General features: G+C 46.0%; 1 protein-coding gene across 1 annotated transcript in view; it reads right to left on the bottom strand.

Annotated features, from left to right (window-relative positions):
- The window catches only part of MICU1 (mitochondrial calcium uptake 1), a 540637-nt gene that overhangs the window by 328772 nt on the left and 193573 nt on the right, over window positions 1-18292 (bottom strand). Inside the window, exon 4 of the mRNA XM_063961487.1 lies at window positions 16456-16618. Coding sequence (XP_063817557.1) covers window positions 16456-16618 — 163 coding nt within the window. The remainder of the gene's footprint in view (window positions 1-16455; window positions 16619-18292) is intronic.

The following is an 18292-nucleotide window of genomic DNA, read 5'->3' as shown; positions in this document are numbered from 1 at the left end:
TGCGCCCGTCTATTCCCTCTTCATGGGTGTCGTGGACACCCAGGAGTGGGAATAGCTGTGGTGCCACTGCCGGCATTCTGGTGGATGGGATTCCGGCATCAGGATTTTGACGGCCGGGATTTCGACTACATCCCCCATGAAAGCACTGTATTTTCTGCTTCTAAAAACAGGGTGAATAATAAATTGATTGCCAAGAGTGGAGTCTGTCCTATGTCAATGACTTGGGTAGTGAAGTCATCAATAAGTGGCTACTGAGGAGAAAATTAACACATTAGCAAGAGCCATGCCAAATCATGCAACTGGCAGAACATGCTTTAAACTAAACATTAACTATCCCACTCGGTTAGTGATGTGGACCCACCAACCAAGTGGGAGTTGAGGGCCGGTGTCGGGATTCTGGCTGCAGGTATATTAGCGGGTGTCGGAATTCCGGCGTTGGTCTCCTTAACTGTGGGATCCCAGCAGCCGGTAAACTGACTGCATCCCTATTACACACATATACCTACAGTTTAAACACAAATAAAACAAAACAAATTACATGCATTTCCAAATGCATTTAGGGAGTGATTTTATTTCTTATTGGAGCGGCTGCGTGTGGCTTCATGCAAAAACTGTCCTGCTGCCTCCCCCCCTCTCCCCTCAAAGCCCGCCGCTGTCAATCACATCGCATCCATCGGGGAGGCGACCACAATGTGGGTGTCCACGCAGCTGTTTGCCGCCATTGGCAATCTACATTGCCGGCCGCATGAGCAGCCAGGTCCGAATGACCTTTTTAGTTCACTATTTAATTCTTCCAGCAGCAGTACAGTATATCTGTGCACCAACTTCAGACTTGAAAGTGAATCAATTCTAAGTTACAAGCATTTAGTATAAGATCCTACCAACGAAAAACATGGACATCTGCATGAAATACGTTTTGGATTTGTTCTCTAGCCTCGTCCCTAGCAATCCCTACTATACTAGTGGTTTGCACAAGGTGATCCTCATTTCCAATTTTACTCTACAGTATTTCAATTATATATTTTATCATTTGGAACATATTCCTTTTCCTTAATCCTGTCAGGTGAGCGCAAAAGCTTATTACATTTACTGCATTACATTACAGTAAACTGCATTTACAGATTAGAAAGAAATCAGACATTAGAAAAATTCGAAAAACAATGTGGGTGTATGGATTGTTTTTGGATATTAAGTTCATTGTAGTTGTATATAGCTATAAACTATGTGGGCATAACAAGAGGGTCCATCCTCATAAAAACTACCGACCTTATCTTCCTCACCTTGAAAAGACCCCAAAACGTTTTATTTTGATTATCAACTTTGAAATACGGGAGGATAGCGTTTAATGTCTCCGTTGATAAACATTCATATTGTGACCAGCATGCAACAAAAGCTAATGTGTATAGGATCTTAGACACAAGCAAACACAGGTCATTTCCACTCTTGTTCCCTAGTCACAACAAAGAGTGACAGCCAGATGGACACAACCACCTGTCCCTTGTGGAAATTATATGAACTTACATTTCAAGTAACAGGTGTAGCTACCAGTCCTTTTCCTGGAACACTGGCTGCATGTTCAGAGGTTGACAGATCACTTGTCACACTGCTTTTGTGTGGTGCTTATGGATTGATCTAACCATTACATAACTGTTCCTGAGACAAATTCGTACCAGGCTCACCTTTCCCTTCATGCCTGATGTACGCAGCAGCTGCAGGGTCTAATTCTCTCGCAGGAACACAACACTTTCGCTGTGAAAATAATCATCGGCTTCTGAAATGCATTTTTCCTTTTTCTGCAAACAAACTGAGTAACTTCATATGCTGGATGGATAATGAACCTAAACGAGTTTTATAACCTTCTAGGTTTCTATTTACAAATAACATTATTCTCTTCCACATCGCGCTGCAATAATGTCTGTGCTGATGCATTTAACACAAACGTTTTCTGCCTGTGCAACATAATACACGAGAGAATAAAACTCGTAATCAATCTAGATGTGTAGCAAAACAAAACGGGTAGCCGTGGTTTGTGGCTGAAAAATACAATTGGGAGCTTTCCGAGTTAGAGAGACAATAAAGTAAATCATTTTTAACAATATATACTGTACTTCGCAGTTCTACTTTTACAAAGAATAATTAAGGGTAATCTAGCTAAATAAAGCTCCACTATTAAATTTGCTTTGCTCTGGAAAAAATGCTTTCAGCCACGATAATGACCATTGGGTTTATTACCCTATATTCTATGTATGGAAGAGAAATGATTTAATATCAGTTGATATGATACTGCCCATCACCCACATAGAGGACCCACACAAGAGAATACATTTGGTCTAGCAGCCGCCTCATTTCTGTCATCCCTGAGACTTCTGAGTACGGCTGGAAGAAAAATGTACACACACGTACCAATAGCACCCACCCACCCACATTTAAGTACAAGACTGCACATGACAATAAACTAATCAAAACTCAACAGAAATGACTGAAGCACAAAAAACCTCTCAGATTTTAAAGGATAGCGATAAAGGCAAAATTTGAGTACGTAATCTTAAAGTGCATGGAATACAGTTTATTTTCAGTTGGTTTTGAATATGACATCATCCAGGTGGCAGCCTTCATTCGTGATACACTTTTGTAGTCGATTTCACATCACTTGGCGGGTCATTTCCGGCATTATCACTGCAACTTCTTGATGAAGCTCACTTTCATTTGTCTGGCTACATTAACAAGCAGAGTTTACATTACTGGGTGTAGAACAGTCCTCATCAGATTCATGAAAGGCCTCTACACAGCCAAAGGGGCCACCTGAAAGCTGAGGTCTACAAACATCGACCAAAAACCATTAATGAACTGAAGGCTGCTATACGCCAATAAATGACGATATCCTATTCAAAACCAACTGAAAATAAAATGTACTCCATGCACCTTTGGATTATGTACTAACACATTGAATAGCCTTATTTACAGCCTTTTTTGTTACCCTTTAAAATAAGAATTTACTTACCGATAATTCTATTTCTCGGAGTCCGTAGTGGATGCTGGGGTTCCTGAAAGGACCATGGGGAATAGCGGCTCCGCAGGAGACAGGGCACAAAAAAGTAAAGCTTTTACCAGATCAGGTGGTGTGCACTGGCTCCTCCCCCTATGACCCTCCTCCAGACTCCAGTTAGGTACTGTGCCCGGACGAGCGTACACAATAAGGGAGGCAATTTGAATCCCGGGTAAGACTCATACCAGCCACACCAATCACACCGTACAACTTGTGATCTAAACCCAGTTAACAGTATGATAACAGAAAGAGCCTCTTAAAGATGGCTCCTTAACAATATAACCCGAATTTGTTAACAATAACTATGTACAGTATTGCAGATAATCCGCACTTGGGATGGGCGCCCAGCATCCACTACGGACTCCGAGAAATAGAATTATCGGTAAGTAAATTCTTATTTTCTCTATCGTCCTAAGTGGATGCTGGGGTTCCTGAAAGGACCATGGGGATTATACCAAAGCTCCCAAACGGGCGGGAGAGTGCGGATGACTCTGCAGCACCGAATGAGAGAATTCCAAGTCCTCTTTTGCCAGGGTATCAAATTTGTAGAATTTTACAAACGTGTTTTCCCCCGACCACGTAGCTGCTCGGCAGAATTGTAATGCCGAGACCCCTCGGGCAGCCGCCCAAGATGAGCCCACCTTCCTTGTGGAATGGGCCTTAACAGATTTAGGCTGTGGCAGGCCTGCCACAGAATGAGCAAGTTGAATTGTGTTACAAATCCAACGAGCAATCGTCTGCTTAGAAGCAGGGGCACCCAACTTGTTGGGTGCATATAGTATCAACAGCGAGTCAGATTTTCTGACTTCAGCCGTCCTTGAAATGTATATTTTTAAGGCTCTGACAACGTCCAACAACTTGGAGTCCTCCAAGTCGCCAGTGGCCGCAGGCACCACAATAGGTTGGTTCAGGTGAAACGCTGATACCACCTTAGGGAGAAAATGCGGACGAGTCCTCAGTTCTGCCCTATCCGAATGGAAGATTAGATAAGGGCTTTTATAAGATAAAGCCGCCAATTCAGATACTCTCCTGGCGGAAGCCAGGGCCAGTAACATAGTCACTTTCCATGTGAGATATTTAAAATCCACCTTTTTCAATGGTTCAAACCAATGGGATTTGAGGAAATCTAAAACTACATTTAGATCCCACGGTGCCACCGGAGGCACCACAGGAGGCTGTATATGCAGTACTCCTTTAACAAAAGTCTGTACCTCAGGAACTGAGGCCAATTCTTTTTGGAAGAATATTGACAGGGCCGAAATTTGAACCTTAATAGATCTCAATTTGAGACCCATAGACAATCCTGATTGTAGGAAATGTAGGAAACGACCCAGTTGAAATTCCTCCGTCGGAACACTCCGATCCTCGCACCACGCGACATATTTTCGCCAAATGCGGTGATAATGTTTCGCGGTGACTTCCTTCCTTGCCTTAATCAAGGTAGGAATGACTTCTTCTGGAATGCCTTTCCCTTTTAGGATCTGGCGTTCAACCGCCATGCCGTCAAACGCAGCCGCGGTAAGTCTTGAAAGAGACAGGGACCCTGTTGTAGCAGGTCCCTTCTCAGAAGTAGAGGGCACGGGTCGTCCGTGACCAACTCTTGAAGTTCCGGGTACCAAGTCCTTCTTGGCCAATCCGGAGCCACTAGTATTGTTCTTACTCCTCCTCACCGTATAATCTTCAATACCTTTGGTATGAGAGGCAGAGGAGGAAACACATATACTGATTTGTACACCCAAGGTGTTACCAGTGCGTCCACAGCTATTGCCTGTGGATCTCTTGACCTGGCGCAATACTTGTCCAGTTTCTTGTTGAGGCGAGACGCCATCATGTCTACCATTGGTCTTTCCCAACAGTTTATTAGCATGTGGAAGACTTCTGGATGAAGACCCCCCTCTCCCGGGTGAATATCGTGTCTGCTGAGGAAGTCTGCTTCCCAGTTGTCCACGCCCGGGAAGAACACTGCTGACAGTGCTATTACGTGATTCTCCGCCCAGCGAAGAATCTTGGCAGCTTCTGCCATTGCACTCCTGCTTCTTGTGCCGCCCTGTCTGTTTACATGGGCGACCGCCGTGATGTTGTCCGACTGAATCAACACCGGTTTTCCTTGCAGGAGTGGTTCCGCCTGGCTTAGAGCATTTTAGATTGCTCTTAGTACCAGAATGTTTATGTGAAGAGACTTTTCCAGGTTCGTCCATACCCCCTGGAAGTTTCTTCCTTGTGTGACTGCTCCCCAACCTCTCAGGCTGGCGTCCGTGGTCACCAGGATCAAATCCTGTATGCCGAATCTGCGGCCCTCCAATAGATGAGCCTTTTGCAACCACCACAGAAGATATACCCTTGTCCTTGGCGACAGGGTTATTCGCAGGTGCATCTGAGGATGCGACCCTGACCATTTGTCCAACAGATCCCTTTGGAAAATTCTTGCATGGAATCTGCCGAATGGAATTGCTTCGTAAAAAGCCACCATTTTTCCCAGGACTCTTGTGCATTGATGTACAGACACCTTTCCTGGTTTTAGGAGGTTCCTGACAGGTCGGATAACTCCTTGGCTTTTTCCTCGGGAAGAAAAACCTTTTTCTGAACCGTGTCCAGAATCATCCCTAGGAACAGCAGACGTATCGTCGGAAAACAGCTGCGATTCTTGGAATATTTAGAATCCAGTCGTGCCGTCGAAGAACTACTTTAGATAGTGCTCTTCCGACCTCCAACTGTTCTCTGGAACTTGCCCTTTTTAGGTCGTGCAAGTAAGGGATAATTTAGATGCCTTTTTTTTTTTGAAGAAACATCTTTTCGGCCATTACCTTGGTAAAAAGGCCCGGGGTGCCGTGGATAATTCAAACGGCATCGTCTGAAACTGATATTGACAGTTCTGTACCACGAACCAGAGGTACCCTTGATGAGAAGGACAAAATTTGGACATGGAGGTAATCCTTGATGTCCAGGGACACCATATAGTCCCCTTTTTTCCGGTTCGCTATCACTGCTCTGAGTGACTTTATCTCGATTTGAACCTTTTATGTAAGTGTTCAAAACATTTTAGATTTAGACTATGTGTCACCAAGCCGTCTGGCTTCAGTACCACAATATAGTGTGGAAAAATAATACCCTTTTCCTTGTCGTAGGAGGGGTACTTTGATTATCACCTGCTGGATATACAGCTTGTGAATTGTTTCCAATGCTGCCTCCCTGTCGGAGGGAGCCGTTGGTAAAGCAGACTTCAGGAACCTGCGAGGAGAAGATGTCTCGACTCTCCAATCTTTACCCCTGGGATAATACTCGTACGATCTAGGGGTCAACTTGCGAGTGATCCCACTGCGCCCTGAGACTCTTGAGACTACCCCCCCACCTTGAGTCCGCTTGCACGGCCCCAGCGTCATGCTGAGGACTTGGCAGACGCGGTGGAGGGCTTCTTTTCCTGGGAAAGGGCTGCCTGCTGCAGTCTACTTCCCTTACCTCTATGTCTGGGCAGATATGACTGGCCTTTTGCCTGCATGCCCTCATGGGAAAGGAAAGATTGAGGCTGAAAAGACGGTGTCTTTTTTAGCTGAGATGTAACTTGGGGTAAAAAAGGTTGGATTTCCCAGCTGTTGCTGTGGTCCCCAGGTCCGATGGACCGACCCCCAAATAACTCCTTCCCTTTATACAGCAATACTTCCATCTGCCGTATGGGATCTGTATCACCTGACCACTGTCGTGTCCCTGACATCTTCTGGGAGATATGGACAACGCACTTATCTTGATGCCAGAGAGCAAATATCCCTCTGTGCATCTCACATACATATATATAGAATGCATCCTATTAAATGCTCTACATGAATAAAATATTTTCAGTCAGGGAATCCGACCAAGCCAACCCAGCACTGCATCTCCAGGCTGATGGCGATCGCTGGTCGCAGTATAACCACCGTATGTGTGTATATACTTTTTAGGATATTTTTCCAGCTTCCTATCAGCTGGCTCCTTGAGGGCGGCCGTATCTGGAGACGGTAACGCCACTTGATAAGCATGTGAGCGCCTTATCACCCTAAGGGGTGTTTCCCAACGTACCCTAATTTCTGGCGGGAAAGGGTATAACGCCAATATTTGCTATCGGGGTAACCCTACGCATCATCACACACTTCATTTTATTTTATCTGATTCAGGAAAAACTACAGGTAGTTTTTTCACTCCCACATAATACCCTTTCTTGTGGTACTTGTAGTATCAGAAACACGTAACACCTCCTTCATTGCCCTTAACGTGTGGCCCTAATGAGAAATACGTTTGTTTATTCACCGTCGACACTGTATTCAGTGTCCGTGTCTGTGTCTGTGTCGACCGACTGAGGTAAATGGGCGTTTTTAAAACCCCTGACGGTGTTTCTGAGACGCCTGGACCGGTCCTAATAGATTGTCGGCCGTCTCATGTCGTCAACCGACCTTGCAGCGTGTTGACATTCTCACGTAATTCTCTAAATAAGCCATCCATTCCGGTGTCGACTCCCTAGAGAGTGACATCACCATTACAGGCAATTTCTCCGCCTCCTCACCAACATCGTCCTCATACATGTCGACACACACGTACCGACACACAGCACACACACCGGGAATGCTCTGACAGAGGACAGGACCCACTAGCCCTTTGGGGAGACAGAGGGAGAGTCTGCCAGCACACACCAAAAACGCTATAATTATATAGGGACAACCTTATATAAGTGTTTCTCCCTTATAGCATCTTTTATATATATACAATATCGCCAAAATCAGTGCCCCCCCTCTCTGTTTTAACCCTGTTTCTGTAGTGCAGTGCAGGGGAGAGCCTGGGAGCCTTCTCTCCAGCTTTTCTGTGAGAGAAAATGGCGCTGTGTGCTGAGGAGATAGGCCCCGCCCCTTTTTCGGCGGGCTCGTCTCCCGCTATTTTTGAAGTTAGGCAGGGGTTAAATATCTCCATATAGCCTCTGTGGGCTATATGTGAGGTATTTTTTGCCTCTAATAAGGTTTTTATTTGCCTCTCAGAGCGCCCCCCCCAGCGCTCTGCACCCTCAGTGACTGTTGTGTGAAGTGTGCTGAGAGGAAAATGGCGCACAGCTGCAGTGCTGTGCGCTACCTTTAGAAGACTGCAGGAGTCTTCAGCCGCCGATTCTGGACCTCTTCTGTCTTCAGCATCTGCAAGGGGGCCGGCGGCGCGGCTCCGGTGACCATCCAGGCTGTACCTGTGATCGTCCCTCTGGAGCTTGATGTCCAGTAGCCAAGAAGCCAATCCATCCTGCACGCAGGTGAGTTGACTCCTTCTCCCCTCAGTCCCTCGCTGCAGTGATCCTGTTGCCAGCAGGAATCACTGTAACATAAAAAACCTAGCTAAACTTTCTCTAAGCAGCTCTTTAGGAGAGCCACCTAGATTGCACCCTTCTCGGCCGGGCACAAAAATCTAACTGGAGTCTGGAGGAGGGTCATAGGGGGAGGAGCCAGTGCACACCACCTGATCTGGTAAAAGCTTTACTTTTTTGTGCCCTGTCTCCTGCGGAGCCGCTATTCCCCATGGTCCTTTCAGGAACCCCAGCATCCACTTAGGACGATAGAGAAAATAAGAATTTACTTACCGATAATTCTATTTCTCGGAGTCCGTAGTGGATGCTGGGGTTCCTGAAAGGACCATGGGGAATAGCGGCTCCGCAGGAGACAGGGCACAAAAAAGTAAAGCTTTTACCAGATCAGGTGGTGTGCACTGGCTCCTCCCCCTATGACCCTCCTCCAGACTCCAGTTAGGTACTGTGCCCGGACGAGCGTACACAATAAGGGAGGCAATTTGAATCCCGGGTAAGACTCATACCAGCCACACCAATCACACCGTACAACTTGTGATCTAAACCCAGTTAACAGTATGATAACAGAAAGAGCCTCTTAAAGATGGCTCCTTAACAATATAACCCGAATTTGTTAACAATAACTATGTACAGTATTGCAGATAATCCGCACTTGGGATGGGCGCCCAGCATCCACTACGGACTCCGAGAAATAGAATTATCGGTAAGTAAATTCTTATTTTCTCTATCGTCCTAAGTGGATGCTGGGGTTCCTGAAAGGACCATGGGGATTATACCAAAGCTCCCAAACGGGCGGGAGAGTGCGGATGACTCTGCAGCACCGAATGAGAGAATTCCAAGTCCTCTTTTGCCAGGGTATCAAATTTGTAGAATTTTACAAACGTGTTTTCCCCCGACCACGTAGCTGCTCGGCAGAATTGTAATGCCGAGACCCCTCGGGCAGCCGCCCAAGATGAGCCCACCTTCCTTGTGGAATGGGCCTTAACAGATTTAGGCTGTGGCAGGCCTGCCACAGAATGAGCAAGTTGAATTGTGTTACAAATCCAACGAGCAATCGTCTGCTTAGAAGCAGGGGCACCCAACTTGTTGGGTGCATATAGTATCAACAGCGGGTCAGATTTTCTGACTTCAGCCGTCCTTGAAATGTATATTTTTAAGGCTCTGACAACGTCCAACAACTTGGAGTCCTCCAAGTCGCCAGTGGCCGCAGGCACCACAATAGGTTGGTTCAGGTGAAACGCTGATACCACCTTAGGGAGAAAATGCGGACGAGTCCTCAGTTCTGCCCTATCCGAATGGAAGATTAGATAAGGGCTTTTATAAGATAAAGCCGCCAATTCAGATACTTTCCTGGCGGAAGCCAGGGCCAGTAACATAGTCACTTTCCATGTGAGATATTTAAAATCCACCTTATTCAATGGTTCAAACCAATGGGATTTGAGGAAATCTAAAACTACATTTAGATCCCACGGTGCCACCGGAGGCACCACAGGAGGCTGTATATGCAGTACTCCTTTAACAAAAGTCTGTACCTCAGGAACTGAGGCCAATTCTTTTTGGAAGAATATTGACAGGGCCGAAATTTGAACCTTAATAGATCTCAATTTGAGACCCATAGACAATCCTGATTGTAGGAAATGTAGGAAACGACCCAGTTGAAATTCCTCCGTCGGAACACTCCGATCCTCGCACCACGCGACATATTTTCGCCAAATGCGGTGATAATGTTTCGCGATGACTTCCTTCCTTGCCTTAATCAAGGTAGGAATGACTTCTTCTGGAATGCCTTTCCCTTTTAGGATCTGGCGTTCAACCGCCATGCCGTCAAACGCAGCCGCGGTAAGTCTTGAAAGAGACAGGGACCCTGTTGTAGCAGGTCCCTTCTCAGAAGTAGAGGGCACGGGTCGTCCGTGACCAACTCTTGAAGTTCCGGGTACCAAGTCCTTCTTGGCCAATCCGGAGCCACTAGTATTGTTCTTACTCCTCTTCACCGTATAATCTTCAATACCGTTGGTATGAGAGGCAGAGGAGGAAACACATATACTGATTTGTACACCCAAGGTGTTACCAGTGCGTCCACAGCTATTGCCTGTGGATCTCTTGACCTGGCGCAATACTTGTCCAGTTTCTTGTTGAGGCGAGACGCCATCATGTCTACCATTGGTCTTTCCCAACAGTTTATTAGCATGTGGAAGACTTCTGGATGAAGACCCCCCTCTCCCGGGTGAATATCGTGTCTGCTGAGGAAGTCTGCTTCCCAGTTGTCCACGCCCGGGAAGAACACTGCTGACAGTGCTATTACGTGATTCTCCGCCCAGCGAAGAATCTTGGCAGCTTCTGCCATTGCACTCCTGCTTCTTGTGCCGCCCTGTCTGTTTACATGGGCGACCGCCGTGATGTTGTCCGACTGAATCAACACCGGTTTTCCTTGCAGGAGTGGTTCCGCCTGGCTTAGAGCATTTTAGATTGCTCTTAGTACCAGAATGTTTATGTGAAGAGACTTTTCCAGGTTCGTCCATACCCCCTGGAAGTTTCTTCCTTGTGTGACTGCTCCCCAACCTCTCAGGCTGGCGTCCGTGGTCACCAGGATCAAATCCTGTATGCCGAATCTGCGGCCCTCCAATAGATGAGCCTTTTGCAACCACCACAGAAGATATACCCTTGTCCTTGGCGACAGGGTTATTCGCAGGTGCATCTGAGGATGCGACCCTGACCATTTGTCCAACAGATCCCTTTGGAAAATTCTTGCATGGAATCTGCCGAATGGAATTGCTTCGTAAAAAGCCACCATTTTTCCCAGGACTCTTGTGCATTGATATACAGACACCTTTCCTGGTTTTAGGAGGTTCCTGACAGGTCGGATAACTCCTTGGCTTTTTCCTCGGGAAGAAAAACCTTTTTCTGAACCGTGTCCAGAATCATCCCTAGGAACAGCAGACGTATCGTCGGAAAACAGCTGCGATTCTTGGAATATTTAGAATCCAGTCGTGCCGTCGAAGAACTACTTTAGATAGTGCTCTTCCGACCTCCAACTGTTCTCTGGAACTTGCCCTTTTTAGGTCGTGCAAGTAAGGGATAATTTAGATGCCTTTTTTCTTTGAAGAAACATCTTTTCGGCCATTACCTTGGTAAAAAGGCCCGGGGTGCCGTGGATAATTCAAACGGCATCGTCTGAAACTGATATTGACAGTTCTGTACCACGAACCAGAGGTACCCTTGATGAGAAGGACAAAATTTGGACATGGAGGTAATCCTTGATGTCCAGGGACACCATATAGTCCCCTTTTTTCCGGTTCGCTATCACTGCTCTGAGTGACTTTATCTCGATTTGAACCTTTTATGTAAGTGTTCAAAACATTTTAGATTTAGACTATGTGTCACCAAGCCGTCTGGCTTCAGTACCACAATATAGTGTGGAAAAATAATACCCTTTTCCTTGTCGTAGGAGGGGTACTTTGATTATCACCTGCTGGATATACAGCTTGTGAATTGTTTCCAATGCTGCCTCCCTGTCGGAGGGAGCCGTTGGTAAAGCAGACTTCAGGAACCTGCGAGGAGAAGATGTCTCGACTCTCCAATCTTTACCCCTGGGATAATACTCGTACGATCTAGGGGTCAACTTGCGAGTGATCCCACTGCGCCCTGAGACTCTTGAGACTACCCCCCCACCTTGAGTCCGCTTGCACGGCCCCAGCGTCATGCTGAGGACTTGGCAGACGCGGTGGAGGGCTTCTTTTCCTGGGAAAGGGCTGCCTGCTGCAGTCTACTTCCCTTACCTCTATGTCTGGGCAGATATGACTGGCCTTTTGCCTGCATGCCCTCATGGGAAAGGAAAGATTGAGGCTGAAAAGACGGTGTCTTTTTTAGCTGAGATGTAACTTGGGGTAAAAAAGGTTGGATTTCCCAGCTGTTGCTGTGGTCCCCAGGTCCGATGGACCGACCCCCAAATAACTCCTTCCCTTTATACAGCAATACTTCCATCTGCCGTATGGGATCTGTATCACCTGACCACTGTCGTGTCCCTGACATCTTCTGGGAGATATGGACAACGCACTTATCTTGATGCCAGAGAGCAAATATCCCTCTGTGCATCTCACATACATATATATAGAATGCATCCTATTAAATGCTCTACATGAATAAAATATTTTCAGTCAGGGAATCCGACCAAGCCAACCCAGCACTGCATCTCCAGGCTGATGGCGATCGCTGGTCGCAGTATAACCACCGTATGTGTGTATATACTTTTTAGGATATTTTTCCAGCTTCCTATCAGCTGGCTCCTTGAGGGCGGCCGTATCTGGAGACGGTAACGCCACTTGATAAGCGTGTGAGCGCCTTATCACCCTAAGGGGTGTTTCCCAACGTACCCTAATTTCTGGCGGGAAAGGGTATAACGCCAATATTTGCTATCGGGGTAACCCTACGCATCATCACACACTTCATTTTATTTTATCTGATTCAGGAAAAACTACAGGTAGTTTTTTCACTCCCACATAATACCCTTTCTTGTGGTACTTGTAGTATCAGAAACACGTAACACCTCCTTCATTGCCCTTAACGTGTGGCCCTAATGAGAAATACGTTTGTTTATTCACCGTCGACACTGTATTCAGTGTCCGTGTCTGTGTCTGTGTCGACCGACTGAGGTAAATGGGCGTTTTTAAAACCCCTGACGGTGTTTCTGAGACGCCTGGACCGGTCCTAATAGATTGTCGGCCGTCTCATGTCGTCAACCGACCTTGCAGCGTGTTGACATTCTCACGTAATTCTCTAAATAAGCCATCCATTCCGGTGTCGACTCCCTAGAGAGTGACATCACCATTACAGGCAATTTCTCCGCCTCCTCACCAACATCGTCCTCATACATGTCGACACACACGTACCGACACACAGCACACACACCGGGAATGCTCTGACAGAGGACAGGACCCACTAGCCCTTTGGGGAGACAGAGGGAGAGTCTGCCAGCACACACCAAAAACGCTATAATTATATAGGGACAACCTTATATAAGTGTTTCTCCCTTATAGCATCTTTTATATATATACAATATCGCCAAAATCAGTGCCCCCCCTCTCTGTTTTAACCCTGTTTCTGTAGTGCAGTGCAGGGGAGAGCCTGGGAGCCTTCTCTCCAGCTTTTCTGTGAGAGAAAATGGCGCTGTGTGCTGAGGAGATAGGCCCCGCCCCTTTTTCGGCGGGCTCGTCTCCCGCTATTTTTGAAGTTAGGCAGGGGTTAAATATCTCCATATAGCCTCTGTGGGCTATATGTGAGGTATTTTTTGCCTCTAATAAGGTTTTTATTTGCCTCTCAGAGCGCCCCCCCCAGCGCTCTGCACCCTCAGTGACTGTTGTGTGAAGTGTGCTGAGAGGAAAATGGCGCACAGCTGCAGTGCTGTGCGCTACCTTTAGAAGACTGCAGGAGTCTTCAGCCGCCGATTTTGGACCTCTTCTCTCTTCAGCGTCTGCAAGGGGGCCGGCGGCGCGGCTCCGGTGACCATCCAGGCTGTACCTGTGATCGTCCCTCTGGAGCTAGTGTCCAGTAGCCAAGCAGCAAATCCACTCTGCACGCAGGTGAGTTCACTACTTCTCCCCTAAGTCCCTCGTTGCAGTGATCCTGTTGCCAGCAGGACTCACTGTAAAGTAAAAAACCTAAGCTAAACTTTCTCTAAGCAGCTCTTTAGGAGAGCCACCTAGATTGCACCCTTCTCGTTCGGGCACAAAATCTAACTGGAGTCTGGAGGAGGGTCATAGGGGGAGGAGCCAGTGCACACCACCTGATCTGGTAAAAGCTTTACTTTTTTGTGCCCTGTCTCCTGCGGAGCCGCTATTCCCCATGGTCCTTTCAGGAACCCCAGCATCCACTTAGGACGATAGAGAAAATCTGGTAGGTTTTTATGCCTCACTGTGTATAAATGCTCAGATAAAGCAAGCAGGGCAAAATTTACCCATATGCATAGCTGTACGCATCTTGAGAGCCAACAGCATCTGCGTGTACAACTGCTTTGCTACTAGTCATCATCAGTGTGCACTTGCCCTAAACTCAATGACGTCCTGTCATACTCCAGAGTTTTGACTACAAAAATTATTAAAAAAAATACAACGAATATATTATAAAAATCTGCTTTGTATTATTATTCTGATAATTTTTGAAGTAAAAATTCTGGAGTACACTGTAGTATGACAGGTGAGGCAGTGCCCCCCTCCCCTGTCTACCTTGTCTGCACATCTCTGATCAAAACTCATGCCACTGCCTAAACGAAGTACAAAATATACGTCTTCAAACAGGGGGTAAAATTTGTCCAGCACAGCTCTACATGCCCACATTAGAGCAAACATTACCCACACAAGAATGCCTTGTTACAGTCCGGTTCATAAGTGTAGATGCGATCAAAAGGCGCATGATTCTGCATTGCCCATACTTGTGCCGCTCATATTTGGAGCACGAACAGGTAAGGGAACTTTTTAATCTACATTCTAGTGAATGTAACCAGCAGCTCTTTTTTGTGGTCTCTCGCTAGAATTTTGTTAACTATATTATATTTATCCTGTTCCACTTGCCATCAGAGGGGATGCTGTCATTATACAGGCAGTCAGGATCCCGACAGTCCAAAAACTGGCAGTGGGATCCCAACACATCCTGAAAGTAAGTACCGGGCCTAGGGTTAGGGTTAAGCATTAGGGGGAGGTGGAGGGTTACGCTGTGGGGGAGGTTAGTGTTAGGCTGAGGGAAGAACGGTTAGGAGGAAGTTAGGGTAAGAGTAAAAATACTTACTGGGATGCATCAGGATTCTTGCTGTCGGGATCCAATAGCCGGTATTTTGTACCCAACCCCTTCAGATATGCTGTTGCTAGTGTTTGTGTGGATCTTTTACCTGGTCGACCTTTTGACCATCTGGTGTCGACCTACTATTTACTGTCAATCATCCAACCGGATACTGTTCTATTTAGCATGTGTATGTGTGATTGTATAGAAAACCTACATACAGTCACCCGTTTTGTTACACAGGCTGGCATGGTTCTCGGTAAACCTGATTATTGTCTCCTCACCTGACTGCAACTCATTGGGCGATATTCAATTGATATATCGCACCCAATTTCCTGTCTAAAATGCCCCAATTGTGCCCATAGCAGTCGGGTTTAGCAGCGTAAAGCGCCTAAACCCAACTAAAGTCATGGGCGCAATAAACAGGTAACTTTTTGCGCATTTCAGCTAGCCATCCCCAGGGATAGCAAGCTGAAATGCTGATGTCGCACCCATCGGCAGCAGCATTTGAATAGCTGCCGGCAGGCACAATAGTGGGCGGCAACATTTGAATTCCGCCCACTGATGGCTTCCCTGCCAGAGAAACTCTGACCAATGGAAGATTGCACTACAACATTCAGATTTGTTGCTATTGGGAGGATTTTACCATGCAAATGTTCATCTGGATACAGAAACACTATTGAGAGGATTGCGGTAGTTAATTTTCAACTACTTCCGATACTGAGGAATTATTTTCTCACAAATGAAATGTGTTTCCCACTTTGAAAATCAAATATACCAAGTAATGCAACTTAAGAGCGATCTGTGCTAGATCGCTCACTACACATCTCTGGGAGGAATCTGTACGTGTGTACCCCTCTTAAGAGAAGTGGCATTGAAGTTCTCCAAAGGAAAGAGGAAATCATGACTGGCAGATACCTCACCTGTAGGCAAGTAAAGATGTATTATTAAATGCTGCACAAAAAGGGGGGCCCCTCACCACAGTACTTTGTTTGGAAAGGCAAGTTATTTAGCAACCTCTCTAAGCTGCACTATCATCTATAAAAATAATGTATATTGCATTTCTCCCACAAGCCAGGGCCCAAGTGATCACATTTATGACCATACTGGGCTATATAGCCCCACAAATCCCAATTGGCTCACTTACATAAACATTTGATCTGTCAACTTTAGTCTACAAAATGTGTAGTTATATTGGATTTTGAACTGGTCATTTAGCTGTGATACCAATTAATGAAGTGTGCTCTCCAATCAATGTATGTAAGGTACATGTTACTTGGTGAAAGTAATAAAAAAAATATGTATAACTTAATTATTATATATTATAAGTACTTACTTTCTGGCTGCTTCTCATTGGGTGTTATGGATCGCACAAAATCTTGAGGGGTCATGAAGACTTCAGCTTCCCCAGACTCGTGTATCACTTTCAAAGTGGCAAAGTATCGAAAGATTTTGTCTGGCGTTGAATAGGCTCGAATTCGGTTTTCATATTCCATCACCTATATGAAAAACTAGAAATTATTAACACCGTTCAAGACTGTCGACGAATAGAGATTACCTAGGTTATGAAAATCAGGAGAATCTTTTGAGAGACATTTACGCTTGCATACTGTACATAGATATAAAATGACAAAGCAGATTAAAAAAAATATCAAGTACAGGTACCTTCGTTTTATTGTGCTACTAGATGGGAAAAATGCTCATCACTTAACAATGAATTGTTGGTTATATGAAACCTACTGATTTGCAGGGAAAACTAAAATTTACAAAAAGAGGTCTACTGGTGGTTGTCCTTTACACTACACCAGTAATATAGCATGCATCTATCTCAGGTGCTTAGAACTGTGGTATCTAGAAAAAGAAACTTGGCGCTTGCCTTAGTTTTAAATGGTAGCAACACAGCTGAACACAACACAGCCTGCAGATCATGTTTCCCACAACATTCGCCCACATCAGCTGAAAAAAACAGGAGTGAAACTCAGTGATGTGCGGTGATGTAAATGGCTGAGGAGGGACTGGCTAGTACTAGAGCCAGATTTACACACAGATCTAACCTAAATGTGAATTTTTATGTGTGCTGCTATTAATCGTTGTTACTTTTTACTCACTATGGTACACATCCTACTTTTTCTTTGAATAATAAGATTTTAAACCTACCGGTAAATCTTTTTCTCCTAGTCCGTAGAGGATGCTGGGAACTCCGTAAGGACCATGGGGTATAGACTGGCTCCGCAGGAGACATGGGCACTAAAAAGAACTTTAGATATGGGTGTGCACTGGCTCCTCCCTCTATGCCCCTCCTCCAGACCTCAGTTAGAGAAACTGTGCCCAGAGGAGACGGACAGTACGAGGAAAGGATTTTTGTTAATCTAAGGGCAAGATTCATACCAGCCCACACCATCCACACCGTATAACCTGGATATACGAACCAGTCAACAGTATGAAACAAACCAGCATCAGCCCGAGACTGATCAAAACTGTAACATAACCCTTATGTAAGCAATAACTATATACAAGTCATGCAGAATGTAGTCCGCACTGGGACGGGCGCCCAGCATCCTCTACGGACTAGGAGAAAAAGATTTACCGGTAGGTTTAAAATCTTATTTTCTCTTACGTCCTAGAGGATGCTGGGGACTCCGTAAGGACCATGGGGATTATACCAAAGCTCCAAACCGGGCGGGAGAGTGCGGATGACTCTGCAGCACCGATTGAGCAAACATGAGGTCCTCATCAGCCAGGGTATCAAACTTGTAGAATTTAGCAAAAGTGTTTGAACCCGACCAAGTAGCTGCTCGGCAAAGCTGTAAAGCCGAGACGCCTCGGGCAGCCGCCCAAGAAGAGCCCACCTTCCTAGTGGAATGGGCCTTTACCGAATTTGGTACCGGCAATCCAGCCGTAGAATGAGCCTGCTGAATCGTGTTACAGATCCAGCGAGCAATAGTCTGCTTAGAAGCAGGAGCGCCAACCTTGTTGGCTGCATACAGGACAAACAGAGCCTCTGTTTTCCTCACCCTAGCCGTTCTGGCTACATACATTTTCAATGCCCTGACCACATCAAGGGACTCGGAATCCTCCCAGTCCCGCGTAGCCACAGGCACCACAATAGGTTGGTTCATATGAAAAGATGAAACCACCTTGGGCAAAAATTGAGGACGAGTCCGCAACTCTGC

Source organism: Pseudophryne corroboree, chromosome 3 (assembly GCF_028390025.1).
Source record: "Pseudophryne corroboree isolate aPseCor3 chromosome 3, aPseCor3.hap2, whole genome shotgun sequence".
In the NCBI taxonomy this organism is placed as follows: Eukaryota; Metazoa; Chordata; class Amphibia; order Anura; family Myobatrachidae; genus Pseudophryne; species Pseudophryne corroboree.
Note: the sequence above shows the minus strand (reverse complement) of the source record. Positions and strands in the feature narration are given on the sequence as shown.